The following is a 16,552-nucleotide window of genomic DNA, read 5'->3' as shown; positions in this document are numbered from 1 at the left end:
CACTGGCACTGGGTGTGTGGAAGGGTCGAAAACAGGTGGACTCGGGTCACTCCTGGGGGGGGGGGGGGGGCCTGCCACTTTGGGACCGTGCAAAGATCTGGAAAGGAGAACCCTGGCCAGGATGGAGTCCTGGAGTCCAGGTCTGGGGTGGTCGCCCAGGAGGCACTGGCTTTAGAGCATCTGCCCTCGAGCAGGGGCTCCTTCCGCGCTGCGGAGCCCGGGGGCGTGGCCTCGGCATGGGCGTGTTTAGGGTGATAAAGTGGGGGCGTGGTCTGCCATGGGGCGGGGAGACGCGGAAGCGGGTGGCAGCCGAGGCAGAAAATCTGGGCCAGGCCCAGCCTGCGATTCCATCACCTCAGTCCCCGTCCCCACCGAGCAGCTCCTAGGCCATGGACGCAGCGGAGCCGGGTAGGCGGTCCGGGGTCCGGGATCCAGGAGGGGCATCAGCCATGCCCGCTTCCTAAACTGAGGGCCTGTGGTTGTCCCTCTGTCCGTAGAGCAGGGACAGGAGTTCCTGAATGGGGAGGACGCCCGGGAGCCTCCATTGTGGGCACCGGCCCCGCAAGCCGATAGGGGCCCGGGACACCAGCCCCTGACCCCCTCCCCCTTTGGAGTCTTCACCCCGGATGCCTGGCTGAAGGGGCCCAGGAAGGGGAAGTGGCTGCTTCTGCTTTTGATATTTGTGATGGGGGCAGGGTGCAACCACCGCGGATGGAGAGGGGAAAGGGCGACCGCGCGGCGGGATCCCCACCCGCCGCTCCCTAGCTCGGGGAGGAGCAGCGCTGAGGGGGCCGCCAGAGGAAGGGCGGGAGAAGCTGTCTCAGAAATGTAGCAAGTTTCCGCCTGTTTGGGGGCTGTCGTGTGTGTCTCCGTGCATGTGAGTGTCAGTCATTCAGTCTTTATGGCCCTGATGGTTCAGTCTGCCAGTGTTCCTGCCACAGCTCTCTGCCTGCCTGTCCCATGTGGGTTTCCATCTGTCTGGCCCGAGTTCCATGTGGCTCCATTGCCAAGCTGGCTCTTGCCTCTGGGGACAGTGTGAGTGCATCTGGGCATCTGTTCTGTCTCGTGGCCTCTGAGCCCGAGTGTTTGTGACTGTCTCTGCTCTCTGCTGGGTTGTGCCTGAGACCATCTGCCTGGCCAAAGCCAGCTCCACCCACCCAAACCCTCCCTCCCTCCATTCCAACTCAGCCACCCACCTCATCCCACACGCCACACAGAACCAGAACTTTCTGTCTTGCTCCTCTTTTTTTCTCTCTCCCCACCCTCCAAACAGCCAGCCGAGGCGCTGTGCACTACGGAGGCTTCGTGTACCCATATGTGACTGCCCCCCTTTTAGGGCTTCCCCCGGCTCCCGAGAGCAGGAAGAGGTACAGTGACATCTTTCGGAGCCTGGACAACCTTGAAATTTCACTGGGGAACTCGTGAGTCTGAGCCTGGGTCGCCCCCAAATCCTGCCAAGATCTTCAAAACACCCAAAATTCACCCTCCCCAAATCCACTAGAAATCCCTATAGTGGTCCTAGGACCCTCACGTATCCTTCTGGTGACCCCTTACAACGTTTGAGGCCCCTATAATCCCACTCTCTGAATGCCAAAGTTACCTGTAAGCCGTCAAACTCTGTCTCAAGTCTCATAAAAAAGCTCACCTGGCTGTCCCCCAAACCCCATCCCTTAGACCTCTCAGATACAAGCGATGTCACTGAGGTGGTGTTCAGACCATCCGCCAACATTCCCTGGGACCCTCAGCACCCTGAGCGGGACAGCCTGGGTGGAGGGTGGTATCCTGATACCCTTATCCCCCAGGACCCTTGAGATGCTGGCTGGAGACCCTATACTCACAGGAGATCCAGAGTCTGACAAGACCCCCACAGCCACTGTGGTGAGAGACGGAGCCAAGGGGGGCAGGGAGGAGGGGCCTCCGGAGGAGGGGCTCTAAGGAGGGGGGCCCCTGCCCTGCATGTTCCTGAATGCTGTCTCCTCCCCCTCAGACCGGCGAAACCAGCCATTGGAGTGGCCCCTCCCCAGAGGGTCCTGCACCCCTTACAGGTAGGGGGGTTTGAGGTCAGGAGGTGGGGCAGAAAGAAGTTCTTAAGTCATCACCGACTGCCTGTCCTGTGCACCTGGGACACTCACAGAGCAGATGTGAGGCCCTGCCCTCGGGGAGCCCCCGTCCGGGTGGAAAATCAGTGGAAAATTGCAAGTCATTGTAAAGGGTATTTTGGAGAATCATAGGGTAGAATAAAGGTCACTGGTCAGGTCTAGAGGCTCCAGTGAGGTCAGGGTTTCAAGGGGGTTTAGGACTCAGAGGTCAGAGGGCCACCTGTCTGCCCAGGCGAGGAACTGGACTTGCGGCTCGTTCGGACCAAGGGCGGCGTGGACGCAGCCCTGGAGTACGCCAAGACCTGGAGCCGCTACGCCAAGGAGCTGCTGGCCTGGACCGAGAAGAGAGCCAGCCTTGGTGAGGGTCCTTCCCCGGCCCCCGGCTCCAGGCAGCTCCCACTCCCTGCCCAGCTCAGACCCCCGCCGTCTCCCCACAGAGCTGGATTTTACCAAAAGCATTATGAAGATCGCCGAGGCGGGCAAGGTGTCGATCCACCAGCAGGTAACCACGACCAGCCCCCCTTCCCCCCGACCCCGCCCCAGCCCAAACCCTGCAGAAGGAACCCCAGCCCAACCCCACCCCTGGATCCTCAGCATCTCCCAACACCCCCACCCAGAGCCACATGCCGCTGCAGTACATCTACACCCTGTTTCTGGAGCACGACCTCAGCCTGGGAGCCCTGGCCGTGGAGACGGTGGCCCAGCAGAAAAGAGACTACTACCAGGTGAGGGGTCCACGCTGCCCACGCACCATTCCGCTCACTCCCCTCAGCAGAGGGCGGCACCATCGGCGCTGTTTTGCTGATGAGGAAGCTGAGGCCCGTGGATGCTGAGGAACTTGCCCAAGGTTACCCCGCAGAGACTCAGAGCAGGCTTCTTGTGCAATCGCAAACCTGCGTTTGTGTGTTGGTGGGGCGCCAGGTGAGGTGCTGAGTGTTCCCGGAAAGGTCTCTTGGCCTCTCTGGACCGAGGCAGAGAGGCTGAGGTGACCACTGAGTCTTCTTGCTGGGATACTGAGTGGGGGTGAGCAAGCCTGGGCAAGAAGACCCTCTGGGAGCCCGCAGACCCTGAGAAGGGTCCAGAGGGTGAAAGGCACGAGGCCTCAGGGAACGGAAGGCCCAGTGGCCCTGAGGCAGCATCCCCGTCCCCCATCCTTGCCAGCCCCTGGCCGCCAAGCGGACCGAGATCGAGAAGTGGCGGAAGGAGTTCAAGGAGCAGTGGATGAAAGAGCAGAAGCGGATGGTGAGGCCCGGGCGGGCGAGGGTGAGCTCGGGGAGGGGAGGAGGGGGCCCTGACGGTGCTCCTGCCCCCCCCCCCCGCCCCTCCCAGAACGACGCGGTGCAGGCCCTGCGAAGAGCCCAGCTCCAGTACGTGCAGCGCAGCGAGGACCTGCGGGCGCGCACCCAGGCGTCCTCGGAGGACCCCGCCCCCCAGGCCTCACCGGCTCCCAGCAAACAGCAAGAGCGGCGGCGGCGCTCCCGGGAGGAGGCCCAGGCCAAGGTGGTGACCCTGCCCCCTGGGCCCCCTGGTGCTTCGGTGCCCCCCACCCATGCTGTCTCCCACCTGTACCCCGGCCCTGCTCTCTCCAGGCGCAGGAGGCAGAGGCGCTGTACCAGGCCTGCGTCCGCGAGGCCAACGCGAGGCAGCAGGACCTAGAGGCCACCAAGCAGCGGATCGTGTCGCACATACGCAAGCTGGTGCTGCAGGGGGACGAAGTGATGAGGCGGGTGAGGCCCTACCCCGAGCTGCGCGCCCCTCCCTCCTGCTCTCTCTCCCGGAACCGCCTCCAGGATACCAGGACTCACTCCATCTCCGTGGATAGCCAGGCCCTGCCTCAGACCCTGAATGGACCTCTGCCGAGGTCCCACTCCTGTGGGGACCTGCCCCCAGGATGACCCTGACCAGACCCCCCCCTTCCCCCCTCCCGAGACACCCTCATCCCTAGGCTGCCTCCCATATGTGGTCTCCGTGGTCTCCCCCTGGCAGGTGACCCTGGGACTGTTCCGGCTTCGAGGGGCGCAAGCAGAGCGTGGGCCCCGCGCCTTCGCCGCCCTGGCCGAGTGCTGCGCGCCCTTCGAGCCTGGCCAGCGCTACCAGGAGTTCGTGCGGGCACTGCGGCCAGAGGCCCCGCCTCCCCCGCCGCCCGCCTTCTCCTTCCAGGAGTTTGTTCCCGCCCCGCACAGGTGGGCCCCTGGGGGCAGAGTCAGGAAGGAGCCCCAGGCGCGGTGCCAGCTGTTGGCATCACGGGCTGAGAACTCAGAGCCTCAGGACTTGGGTTTAGTACCCGAGGCTCTCCTCTGGGAAGCTGGGGTTGTCCCGGGCCTGGGAGGGTCAGGACTGGAAGCCCGCTGCCCTGGCCACAATGCACATACGCCTCGGGGCTTGCAGACCTAAGTACTCGGAGTTGGATCCAAGAGGCGGGACCTGGGTGCTGTCCCCTTGGTCAGTGTCCTCGCTCTCAGAGCCCTCAAACCTGTCCTCCCAGCTCCCCTCTGGACACCAAGAAGAAGCTCTCCGGACCCCCCCCTCCGCGGTTGGACGAGAGTGCTGCTGAGTCGGGTCCTTGGGAGGACGCGGGCGTCGGCTGGCAGGGTGAGTGCAGGGAGGAGTGGGGAGGAGTGGTGCCGGGGAGGGCCGTCCTCATTGCCCTCTCCCCTCCTAGGGACTCCGGGCCCCACTCCGGGCAGCGATGTGGACAGCGTGGGCGGCGGCAGCGAGTCTCGATCCCTGGACTCTCCCACTTCCAGCCCAGGTGGGCCCAGGACCTGGCCCTGACCCTCCTCCAGCCCTGGCCAGGCTCCGACCTTTCATCTCTGACCTACCCTTCGGTCTCTAACCTACCCACACTCCTGCCCTATTTCTTCAGCCTCTGACCTATCTGACTCCCCATCTGCACACCTTCAACCCTCTCCCCAGGGACAGCTGTGGGTGGTTCTGGAAACTAGGAAAGCCCGCTTAGCTTTGGAACTTCTCCATGACCCCTCTGACCCCAACCTCTGGGACCCTCTGACTCCAGGCCCTGGCCCGAGGCAGCTGGTGAAGGTCTCCTCCACAGGCACCGAGTCTTCAGATGACTTCGAGGAGCGAGACCCTGGTAAGGCGGGAAGCAGGTGGGCAGGCCGGGGGCAGGGCTGGACCAGGCCCCCTAACCCTGCTGTTTTCCCACAGACCTGGGAGACGTGCTCGAGAACGAGTCCGGCAGCCCCTTCAGGAAGTGGACGCTCTCCAGTGCAGCCCAGACGCACCGGCTGCGGCGGCTGAGGGGCCCGGCCAAGTGCCGCGAGTGCGAGGCCTTCATGGTCAGCGGGACCGAATGTGAGGAGGTGTGGCCCGGGCCGGGGGCCGGCTCTCCGCGACCCGCTGACCTCCCTGCGCCCCAGGCTCCTCCATGGCCTGATAGTCCGTGCCCCTCCTGCCCCTGGGACCTGCCCTGACTTAATGATCGCCCAGGAGCGTCCCGTCCACTAAGGACCCTTACAGCCTTCACTTTCGCTGACCCCTGTGACCTCCCTGATCTTTTTTTTTTTTTTTTTTTTAGGCAACTGTTCTTTATTTACGCAAAGCATGTTCTAAATTAATTTTTATTTGCCACCAATGAATTTGCTCCCCCTTCCCAACCCCCAGTGCTTTCTGACCTGCCACAAGCGCTGCCTTGAGACTCTGCTGATCCTCTGTGGACACAGGCGGCTCCCGGCCCGGACCTCCCTCTTCGGGGTCGACTTCCTGCGGCTGCCCAGGGACTTCCCGGAGGAGGTGCCCTTTGTGGTCACCAGGTGCACGGCTGAGATAGAGCAGCGCGCTCTGGGTGTGCAGGTACTGCCTTGACCCTTGACCTTGGACCATCCCCAGCCATGGCCTGGCCCTCTCCGTGGCTGGATTACTACCCAGGAGTTTCTTTTCCACCCTACCCCTGCAGGGCATCTATCGGGTCAGTGGGTCCCGGGTCCGAGTAGAACGGCTGTGTCAGGCTTTCGAGAACGGCCGAGCGTTGGTGGACCTGTCTGGGAACTCACCTCATGACGTCACAAGTGTGCTCAAGCGGTTCCTCCAGGAGGTGGGTGCTCAGGGGCCAGGGCACGGCCAGCTGGGCAGGCTGAGGCCAAGGACCCTCTGCAGCCTACCCACACCCCTGTCCCCCCTGCCATTCCACCCCCAGCTCACTGACCCCGTGATCCCCTTCCACCTCTACGATGCCTTCATCTCTCTGGCTAAAACCCTGCATGCAAACCCCGGGCACGACTCTGAGACCCCAAGTCCCAGTGCTGAGGCTGTTCGCTTTCTGGAGACCCTCTTGGTGCAGCTGCCTGACTCTAACTACAACACCCTGCGACATCTGGTGGCTCATCTGTTCAGGTGTGCACTCCCCCTGACCTTGAAACAGATGTGACTACTGGACTTGTGACTGCTGACCCCTGACACTGACCTCTGACCTTTGCATGTGTTTTCTGAGCTCTGCACCTCAATACAGGACTTCTGACTTTCGGTGCCTACTCCCGCTCCCCATGGCCGGGCATAGAGCTGCTGGGCTCAAACTGTGCCCAGGGCCACTGGCCCGTGACTTGGGCAAGTAACCGCCGGTCTGGCGTTCAGGTCCTACCCGGTAAGTGACCACTGGGCGCTCTGTGCCTTTCCCTTCTCCTCGCCCCAGGGTGGCTGCACAGTTTGAGGAAAACAAGATGTCTGCCAACAACCTGGGCATCGTGTTTGGACCCACGCTGCTGCGGCCACCGGACAATCCTGGGGCAGCGGCCACCGGCTCCGTTAACTGCCTCCTGGACTTCGGGCACCAGGCCCAGCTCGTCGAATTCCTCATAGTGCACTACGAGCAGATCTTTGGGATGGACGAGCTCCCCCTGGCCGCTGAGCTCCCACCTCAAGACCCCAGCCCAGCCCCTGGGCTCCTCACAGCTAGCCCCCAGCCGGCACCCCCATCCCTTGCCCCAGACCCCCTGCCCCCAACTTTGCCCCCAGATTCGGATCCAGACCCTGAGCCCCACAGTGCCCTGGAGGAGCATCCCGAGGCCATGCCCTCCGAGGTAGGAACCAGCTGGGCCCACAGACAAGGGGAGGGTCCTTTCTCCACTTAATCTTCTCATCCACTCTCTCTCCTCCCTTCCTTTCCCTTTAAAGTTTTCTTTTTCACTCCTTCCTATGTACCCTGTGCTCATTCTAGAAGGAAAAGAGAGGGATGGAATTGGGGAGGGGAGGGAGTGTTGATAATGGAGTGACCACAGGACACAGCCCTGCAGGGGGGTGATCATTCACACCTGCAACAGCATATTTATTTAACACCTACTATGTGCCAAGCATTGCTTTAGGCTAGGGGTGTCGAACTCAATCAGAGAAGGGGCCAAAATCTAAAATCCAGCCTAAATCGCGGGCCGAATGGTTTACTGAACAGTCATAAACTGACAATGTCATAAACTGACAGCGGAGTGCAGTGATGACAGCACGGTGCGGGCCACATTGCAAGCAAGGCATGGCGGGCTGGATTTGGCCCGCGGGCCTTGTGTTTGAAACATGTGCTTTAGGCATTACATATACATCAGTGAGCAGAATACTCAAAGGCCCTATTCTCTTGGTGCCTGCATTCTCATAGGAAAGAAACCAGCAACAAACAAGAAATATGATTACAGAGTTAGATATATAGATGTTACATGGTGACAAGCACTATAGAGAAAAGAAAGTAGCATAAGGTAAGGCATATCAGGGACTCGGAGGTGAGAGGTGATGGACAGCTTGTAGCACTAAGTAGGATGGTGTGGGCAGGTTTCCTGGAGAAGGTGGATTTGAACCAAGACTGGGAGGATGTGAAGGAGACATAAGCCAGGGAAGGGCAGGGTAAGTTCGTTCCAAGCAAAGGGAATGGCCAATGCGCAGGCCGTGAGGTGGGAGCATGCCTGGTGTGTTCGAGGCACAGCTCGGTGGTAAGATGAATGAAGGGGAGATGAGGCCAAAGAGGTCACCTACTATCCGTGAGCACTTGCCAGGCTTCCTGTCATTCTCACCACAGCCCTGAGTGGTAGATACTGTTAGTGAGTGAGTTACATAGTGAAAACCATTTACCGATGAGACTCCTAGTCCCTCCGGTTCTGCCACACCTGCCGTTCCTGAGCGTGCAGACCTCCTCCACTGCAGTCCCAAGCTGGGAACGGGTTGCTGGTGAGCTGTGGGACTCTGAGAACCGGGATGACTCATAGAAAGAACTCCGGCTGCTATTAGCATTCAGCTAAAGGGAGAATAGTGAGACTATACAGCTAACCGGGCGTAGGTTGCAGAGAATAGAGCAGGGAGGACCGTCACCTCATCCTAGTGTGGAGATGGTAAGTCACAGCCTGGCCTGGCCTCTGCTGGACAAGGGCGTCCCAGCCCTCAGAGCCCACGGTGGAGACCAATGACACTGCTCCGCACAGCAGGACAAGCAGGACACCGTTAAGGGCACCACATCTTCCCAGACACCAAAACTGCAACGGAACTTGCATGTCCAGGAGCACACTCTCGGTTCTCCAAGAGTCTCAGAGAACCGGGGTTTGATGGTTGGGGTCTTGGTCTTGGGTTTCTCCCTACAGATTCCAGCTCCACAGAGTGACCAGAGGGAGGAAGTGGCCCAAGACACCAAAGGTGAGCGAGGGGAAGGTGAGTGTGCTGGGAGCAAACCGGGAGCTCTGGGGGTCCCCTGCCCGTGGTAGCTTGGCAGAGAGAGGACTCAGTGATGCTCAGCAGTGACCACCCCGTTCCACAGTGTCCAGCCAAGGCCCCGAGGACTCCCTCCTGGGGACACAGTCCCGTGGCTACTTCAGCCGCCAGCCAGTGAAGTATCCCCGGGGGGGCGTGCGGCCCGTCACCCACCAGCTGTCCAGCTTGGCCCTGGTGGCTTTCAAGTTGTGCGAGGACACTCCTGTCACATCAGGGCCTCAAGGGAGCTTGCGGGGGAGGGGCCCGGGCCCCGGTGCTGCCTCCCCTGAGGGCCACCCCCTGCGCCGCACCCCGCTCCCCAAGCATTTTGAGATCACCCAGGAGACAGCGCGGCTGCTCTCCAAGCTGCACAGAGACGAGGTGCCCAAGGCCACCTGCAGCCCGGACCTTCCGCCTGAGGATGAGGAGGACGTAGAGGAGCATCTCTGAGCAGCCAGCACTCTGGCCAAGTGGCCCAGGACTGAGGACACAGACTCACGTCTCCCCAGGAGTTCAGTGTTGGGGCATCTGGGGAGTTCCTATAAGGAAAAACGGCATGGCCTATGGGAGACAAAAACCTTTTGGAGGACAGTGTACCAGGATCCCCCCACTAGACACGGGATACTGCCAACTGTCAGGGCCACTCGGGTTCAGAGGTCACTCAGGGTCAATACTCAGGTTCAATACAGGCCACAGGATCCTTGGGGTCCATCTAGTCTCTGACCCCTTGGACAGGGGAACCTTTGGCTACTTTGGTGGTGGCCACTTCCCCACCTCAGCCCTCCTCCTTGGCTGACCCCAAGTGGCATTGCTTTTGGAGGAGGGGAGTGACAGCCGGGTACATCCCGGTGGGTGGTGCCTGGGGTCTGAGGGCCCCTGAATAAACTGTGTCCTTGTGCCCTCCAGTGTCTTTCTTTGCCAGGTGAGGGCCAGCAGCCTTTGGCCCACTTTACCCATCAGGGAAACCAAGGCCTCCTTCCTTCGCGCACCTATAGGCGGTCCGGCTGGACCGGGCACCGCGCTGAGTCATGAGCTCCCGAGCTCCCGATGCCGTCCTGCATAATCAAATATAACCAAGTGGAGATAACCGGGACAATGGGGCTGTGTGCTCGGGCCGGGCTGCGGGAGCCCGGGGCCCTGCAGGCCTGGGCCGGGCAGGGGGCAGCGCCGCGGGGCGGGGAGGCGCGGGGGCGGGATTCCCAGAAACTTTAGCGCGGCGGGGCCGCCGGCCGAGGAGGTCCGCAAAGTGTGTGCGGGGGAGGGGAGGGGGCCGCGCATCTCCCGCGGCAGGGCTGGGGCGGGGGCCCGGGCGGCGGGGCGGGGGTCCGGGCGGTGGGCCGGTCGGATCAGGGCGGGGCCTGGAGCTCGCCGGCGGATTGGACGGAGGGCGCGGGGCTGGCCCGGGCCGGGGTGCGGGCCCCGGGACCACCCGGAGCTGAGCGCAGGCGGCGCGAGGTCACAGCGGGAACCCTCCGGCCGGGAGGACTCAGCCGCCCCCGAGCCCGGAGCCGCGGCGCCAGGTGTGCGGGCGGGCGGGGGTCCGCGCCGGAAGTGAGAGGGGCCCGGGCGGGAGGAAACGGGGACCGCGGTTCCGGCGACCCCGAGCTGCCGGGCCCGCGGAGGCGGGAGCCCCCAGGGGGCGGGGCGGGGCGGGGCGCCCCCGGAGGCGGGGCGGGGCGCGGGCCGGGACCGGCTGGGACAGGACCCGGAGGGCGGGACCCGCCGCCCGCGCTCCTGCCGCCCGCGCCGAGCGCACTCCCGCTGCGCCCCCGGCTCGGTCGCTGGGCCATGGGCGCCCGGTCCGGGCCTGCCCCCCGCGAGGCCGCCCGGTGCGCGGCGTGAAGGACCGCCGAGGTGAGCCGGACGGACGGACGGGGCTGGGGGGCCCGGGTCCCGGGAGGGAGTGGCGCTGCCCGCGGCCCCGGTGCCACCCCTTCTCCCCTCTCCCTCCTCCGGAGCCCGGCGCCCCGGAAAGCCCCGCCGGCTGCGCGCCTCTTCGTGGAGGCCCACCGCGTCCCCCCGGGACTCTCTGTGTCCTCCCCGGTGCCCGACCGCTCGGCAGCGCGCCCGTCCAGAGCCCGTCGCCCAGCGCCCGGCTGTCCTCTGGGCCTCCCGCCGCCTCCGGGCCCAGCCCACCGCCCGCAGGGCCCGGCAGAGGCCCACCCCGCGCACATGCCCCCTGGGTTTGCTCTCCGAAGTGACCCCGACCCTGAACTTACCTCCCTCCACACTCACACCCCTTTGTCCTGCCCCGACCCAGCCCTACCCACCAGAACCGACTGGACCCAGATTGGTGGATCTTTGTTTTGTTCCTTTAGATTACAAAACAAAACCAACTCCACACAAATAAACCCAGCCAGTTGTTTGATTTGGGAGGTAACTTTTGTAAGAGTCTTTTTCTTTCTTTTTTTGTTTGTTTTTTTTGTTAACTCTCCCCGAGGCTATTTCAAGAGATTGTAAGGGAGGGAGAGAGATACACAGAGAGAAACATGGATGTGAGAGAGACACATCAGTTGGTTGCCCCTGGCTCACACTCTGACCCGGACCGAACCTGCCCCTGTGACCAGAATCAAACCTGGGACCCTTCAGTCCACAGGCCCACGCTCTGTCCGGGGAGCTAAACCAGATAAGGCTGTCAGAGTTTTATCTGTAAACAAGCAACCGCTGGCCCACCAGCACCCCACAATCCACGGAGCTTGCTTTTTTCCTAGGTCGCTCTGGTCCCCAAAACACCACTTGGCCCGGAGGCCTTTGAGCGTGAGAGCTCCGGCCTCGTCCCGCTCCCCCCCCCCCCCGTGTGTGCGGCTCCTCTCTGTGTCCTCCCCGCGCGAGCCGCCCGCAGTGACCGCCTCCTCTGCCCCCAGACAGACGGCCACCATGGGCCAGTGCTACTACAACGAGACCATCGGCTTCTTCTACAACAACAGCGGCAAGGAGCTGAGCTCCCACTGGCGGCCCAAGGACGTGGTGGTGGTGGCCCTGGGCCTGACGGTCAGCGTTCTGGTGCTGCTGACCAACCTGCTGATCATCGCGGCCATCGCCTCCAACCGGCGCTTCCACCAGCCCATCTACTACTTGCTCGGCAACCTGGCCGCAGCCGACCTCTTTGCCGGCGTGGCCTACCTCTTCCTCATGTTCCACACGGGCCCGCGCACGGCCCGGCTCTCGCTCCGGGGCTGGTTCGTGCGGCAGGGCCTGCTGGACACGAGCCTCACGGCGTCGATGGCCACGCTGCTGGCCATCGCCGTGGAGCGGCACCGCAGCGTGATGGCCGTGCAGCTGCACAGCCGCCTGCCGCGCGGCCGCGTGGTCCTGCTCATCGTGGGCGTGTGGGCGGCCGCGCTGGGCCTGGGGCTGCTGCCCGCCCACTCCTGGCACTGCCTCTGCGCCCTGGACAGCTGCTCGCGCATGGCCCCGCTGCTCAGCCGCTCCTACCTGGCCGTCTGGGCCCTGTCCAGCCTGCTCGTCTTCGTGCTCATGGTGGCCGTCTACACCCGCATCTTCTTCTACGTGCGCCGGCGGGTGCAGCGCATGGCCGAGCACGTCAGCTGCCACCCCCGGTACCGGGAGACCACGCTCAGCCTGGTCAAGACGGTGGTCATCATCCTGGGTGAGTGGGACCCCGCTTCCCCCAACTCCTCCGAGGCCTGGTGGAGGGGTGTGATGGGAGGAGAGGACTTGGGAGGGGAAGGTTTTCCAAGGAGGGGATGCTGAGCGGAGATCTAACTGCTGGAGAAGGGAACAGGCAGGAGGAACGGAGCCCCAGGCAGGACCAGGCAGCCATTCCAGAGAGGAGAGCAGGCCCGCACAGCCTCAGAGGGCAGAGTCAGATCTTGTTCTGAATTCCTTAAGTTTCTAGCAGGGAGTAATGTGGTCACTGGCTGTTGCCATATAGGATGGCCTGAGGGGGGGCGCAGCAAGAGGCCTTCCCATGAGGACATTACACACACACACACACACACACACAAGAACAAGGAGTGACTCTTCCAATGACCTCCTACCCCCACGGAGTAACTGGCCTGCCCCACAGTGACCTCTTCTCCCCTCAGAACAGATCTCCATGTAGAAATGTCCAGGGCTCTGACCACCAATTAAGGAAGGTGTCCCTTCTGGCAGACAAGTCAGATAGAGACCCCTCTTAGCAGTTCCGCCCCATCGCTCTGCCCCGCCGGCCAGACGGGCCTCCTCTCCCTGCACGCCTCAGCCGCTGCCCGAGCTCCGGACGCCCCTCCGGCCCGGAGCCGGGAGCGGTGGGTCACCCTGGGCTCCCTCCGCAGGGGCCTTCGTGGTCTGCTGGACGCCAGCCCAGGTGGTGCTGCTCCTCGACGGCCTGGACTGCAAGTCCTGCAACGTCCTCGCGGTGGAGAAGTACTTCCTGCTCCTGGCCGAGGCCAACTCCCTGGTCAACGCTGTGGTGTACTCCTGCCGCGACGCCGAGATGCGCCGCACCTTCCGCCGCCTCCTCTGCTGCCTGTGCCTGCGCCGGGCCGCCCGGGAGTCCGCCCACTACGCGTCCTCCACCCGGGCGGGCGCCAGCACGCGCATCATGCTCCCCGAGAACGGCCACCCCCTGATGGACTCCACCCTGTAGCCAGCCGTGGGCGGCCGCGGGATGCAGCAGGTGCCCGGCCGCACCCTCACCGCTCTGCTCGTGGAGGTGCCCGGGTCAGCCCCGTTCGAAGGACAGAATCAAGGCGGACCCTCGGTCTGGATGCCGGACCTCCGCAGACACACGCAGCTCTGCCCGCTCCGGGGCCCGGGGATTATCTGTGGTCACCTCCAGGGGCCCAGGACAGGCGGGGTACCGGAGCAGGCTCTTCAGTCATCTCAGGGTGTGGGGTTTTTAACAGGCATTTTCCTGTTGTACTGCACATCCCTGGCAAACCCTGTGGATCGCTTCCGTGTCCGTGGTGGTGTGTGTTAAAAGGACTCTCAGGCCATGACGCCCCCAAAGTAACAAGGACGGACTGGATCATGGATGCACCATCTGCCTGAGGCGCACAGAGTGTGTGGCCCCGTGAGGCCTCCGGGCTTGCCCGTCTCCATTAGACTTGAGGGTATCCCCACGGAGGGCATGTTAAGGAGTAAACTTTTATTTTTCCTCCGAGGTCTCCCGCGCACTCTGTGTCATCGGCTCAGTCTGTCACTGTGTCCCAGAATTGTCTGTCTGCTCCACGTGTTCCCTTGCCTCCCTCGTGCCCACTGGCTGTCTTCATCCTCTGGAGCTCAGTAGTTCATGGACCACATGAGTCCTCTCCCCGCCTGCCCTTTCGTCCCAGGCCAGGTTCACAGTCACCTGTGTCCATCCCACTGCGCCCTACACACCCACAGGCCAGGGCAGTGGGATCCATGGAGCAGGGTGCAGGATTTGAGTGTTGCCGTTTCTCCCCTGACGCCTGGCACACGGAGAAGCACTGGGGTGCATTATTGAACCGTCCCCTGCAGGTCTTACACCGATTTTCATGGGAGGACCGTGGTTTGAGAGGTTGAGATCGGCCCGAGGTCCCACGGCTTTGAAAGGACACCGAGATGCATGCAGGGACGAGAGAGGCCCCTGGAGAAGGAGCTTCTGATTATCCCACAAAGTGTGGAATTGGTCACAAGCTCAGCCTGGCTTTTCCCACCTCACCCCACAGCCCCCAGAGGCTTCAGACATATCAGACTCCTGATGATGAACCCCATCTCAGATGTTCATAGGGTAGACCGGGATCTGAGTGTAGACCTAAGGAGGAGACAGGGTTATGTCCCTACCTCAGGTTCGCACAGAATAACAGCCGATTTGGAAAGCAGGTCTCCCATCATGTCCGCATTGCCAAAGAACCAAAACATCCAGGTCCTTCTCCGTTAAGTGGGGCTGGGCTTCCCTTTGGGGAAACTCCCAGCCCTAAGGTAGCTTTGTGAGGAGGCAAGAATGAGCTGGGGTGCTGGGTGCTTCTCGGGGGTCCCAAGCGGGCAGCATAGGGCCCGGGGCCTGCAACTCTGAGGCGATGGCCCAGGCCGGCAGCTCCCACCAGGTGCCCGGGCACATGCCCAGGAAAGACGCCGGCTCTGCCTCCGCGGAGCCCTGGGCTTGTTGGGGAGACGTGTCGTTTTGGGGGCCGAGGCAGCCAGCCAATTCCCGGGACCTCCAGAGACAGCTCTGTGCTGTGCTTCACCGGCTGGGCATCCTCCAGGTTCTCCCTCACAATCCTTGAGTCTCCTGTGGGGTTTGGTCCCACCGGTTTTTCCCCTCTCTGTAGGTCTCTATTCTCTATGGGGTAACTTCCAAGTTTTTGTCTCCCCTGGTCTTTGAAGCTTTCAAACACCCATCCCCTCACCCCATTCTCTGAGGGACACCAAAGTGGCCCACTATTTTTTTTTTAATATATTTTATTGATTTTTTTTTTACAGAGAAGAAGAGAGAGGGAGAGTTAGAAACATCGATGAGAGAAAAACATCAATCAGCCACCTCCTGCACACCCCCTACTGGGGATGTGCCTGCAACCAAGACACATGCCCTGGGACCCTGGAATCCGCAGGCTGACGCTCTATCCGCTGAGCCAAACCAGCGAAGGCAGTGGCCCGCTGTTTTCAGGCGCCTGTGCAAGAGCTGTGCTGGCAGCTGACCTTCCTGTGCTGCTTTCGATGGCGCCCACGGCCTGGTACTTCCCCGTAATTGGGGCCAAGTGTCAGGTCTCATCAGGAAGCTTTGAGGTTGTTCTGACCCTGGCCCACATCACTCATTTCCGTTCCCTGCCGGCTCTGTCTGGGGTTCCAATCACGCCAGGGGGTTACTGCACTTCCTCTCCAGCAGCATGGGAGCCCTGCCCCAGGGGCAGCCAGGCTGAGCCTGCACCCGGGGTCTGCCCTCGGCGCAGACGTGCTCCCGGCAGCCCGTGCCGCTGGATAAGTAACTCCTGTCCTGTCCGTTCCTTTCCTCTCGCACGAGGAGCGGCTGTCTTGGGGTGCACCGCGGGGTAGTAGGTCTTCTGGAAGTGTCCGTCCCTCAGCCATGTATTAGCGTTTTCTAGACCTGGAATGCTGCCGAGCGAGAGGAGTAAGCAGGAGAGTGGTCACGCTCCAGCCAGGCCTGGAAAGGTGAACAGAACTGACTCCTGCAGCTGAGAAAACCCTGGGTCCTAACCTCCCGGCCCCCTCCCCGCGCCCCTCCGGGGAGGGCTGATGGCGCTGTGAGGGCCAAGGGGAATCCTGAGAAGGAAGGGGGGCTGGGGGGACAGTGGGTGGGCTGCTCTGAGATGTGTGACCCGAGGAACAAGAGGCTCTGAGAGGAAGGCCTCTGAGGAGGAGCAAGGTCTGAAGAGGAGGTGCATGTGGGGTAAGGGCCACCGGACGGGGCGGAGCCCGCACTGCCCCCTGGAGGAGGCTGGGGGAAGCGCGAGCGGCGAGGAGCGGGCTGCCGGGGTGCCTGCTGGCGGCGGGGTGCCCGCGGGCGGCCGGGGGATGGACCTCACGTGCAGCAGCTCCTGGCTCCCGGCCACGCGGCTGCTCCGGGCTCGGCGGCTCCTCCCCGCGCCCCGGGCCCGCCACCAGGGCCCTGCCGCCCGGCTCGGGAGACTCCTGCGGCGGATCGTGGCCTCCCCGGCCGACCAGCCCGGAGGAGGCGCAGGCCAGGTGCTGGGGCCGAGCCACCCCGAGTCCGGGCCAGGAAGGGCGGGCCCAGCGGCCGGGGCTGGGGGTGAAACAGGGGGAGGGCCGGAGTCTAAGCAGGGAGAGCAGGGGTGGGGCTTCAGGAGGATGTAAAGGGGGTTTATGGGGCTAAAATGTATCGGATTGAAAAG

The 16,552-nt window shown here is 62.8% G+C and overlaps 2 protein-coding genes across 10 annotated transcripts; both read left to right on the top strand.

The window, feature by feature from the left end:
• The first annotated feature begins 281 nt into the window (after positions 1-281).
• GMIP (GEM interacting protein) lies at positions 282-9,674 on the top strand. 5 transcript variants are annotated; one of them, XM_084883234.1, is made up of 21 exons: positions 282-408; positions 1,337-1,421; positions 1,803-1,878; positions 1,988-2,045; positions 2,332-2,457; positions 2,537-2,601; positions 2,717-2,824; positions 3,261-3,341; positions 3,429-3,599; positions 3,689-3,826; positions 4,086-4,282; positions 4,585-4,691; positions 4,762-4,851; positions 5,116-5,193; positions 5,268-5,422; positions 5,724-5,912; positions 6,016-6,153; positions 6,256-6,452; positions 6,748-7,135; positions 8,669-8,735; positions 8,842-9,674. In XM_084883234.1, the coding sequence occupies exons 1-21, from the start codon at positions 390-392 to the stop codon at positions 9,222-9,224; spliced, it is 2,916 nt and encodes a 971-aa protein (XP_084739360.1). In that variant the 5' UTR covers positions 282-389; the 3' UTR covers positions 9,225-9,674. The 5 variants fall into 5 exon arrangements, with proteins under 5 accessions (XP_084739360.1, XP_084739362.1, XP_084739361.1 ...); XM_084883236.1 differs by lacking the exon at positions 282-408 and adding an exon at positions 437-865; XM_084883235.1 differs by lacking the exon at positions 282-408 and adding an exon at positions 437-877.
• A 492-nt stretch (positions 9,675-10,166) lies between these two features.
• Positions 10,167-13,881, top strand: LPAR2 (lysophosphatidic acid receptor 2). Of its 5 annotated transcripts, none has more exons than XM_084885492.1 (3): positions 10,167-10,294; positions 11,639-12,384; positions 13,052-13,881. In XM_084885492.1, exons 2-3 carry the CDS (start codon positions 11,652-11,654, stop codon positions 13,363-13,365), a joined length of 1,047 nt encoding a protein of 348 aa, XP_084741618.1. In that variant the 5' UTR covers positions 10,167-10,294; positions 11,639-11,651; the 3' UTR covers positions 13,366-13,881. The 5 variants fall into 5 exon arrangements, with proteins under 5 accessions (XP_084741618.1, XP_084741620.1, XP_084741617.1 ...); XM_084885494.1 differs by having other exon boundaries at positions 10,186-10,294; positions 11,643-12,384; XM_084885491.1 differs by lacking the exon at positions 10,167-10,294 and adding an exon at positions 10,440-10,628 and having other exon boundaries at positions 11,643-12,384.
• Positions 13,882-16,552: the final 2,671 nt, after the last annotated feature.

Source organism: Pipistrellus hanaki (genome assembly GCF_964339955.1).
Source record: "Pipistrellus hanaki genome assembly, chromosome: 5".
In the NCBI taxonomy this organism is placed as follows: Eukaryota; Metazoa; Chordata; class Mammalia; order Chiroptera; family Vespertilionidae; genus Pipistrellus; species Pipistrellus hanaki.
The sequence above is the reverse complement of the archived record's forward strand: the minus strand, read 5'-3'. Positions and strand labels throughout refer to the sequence as shown.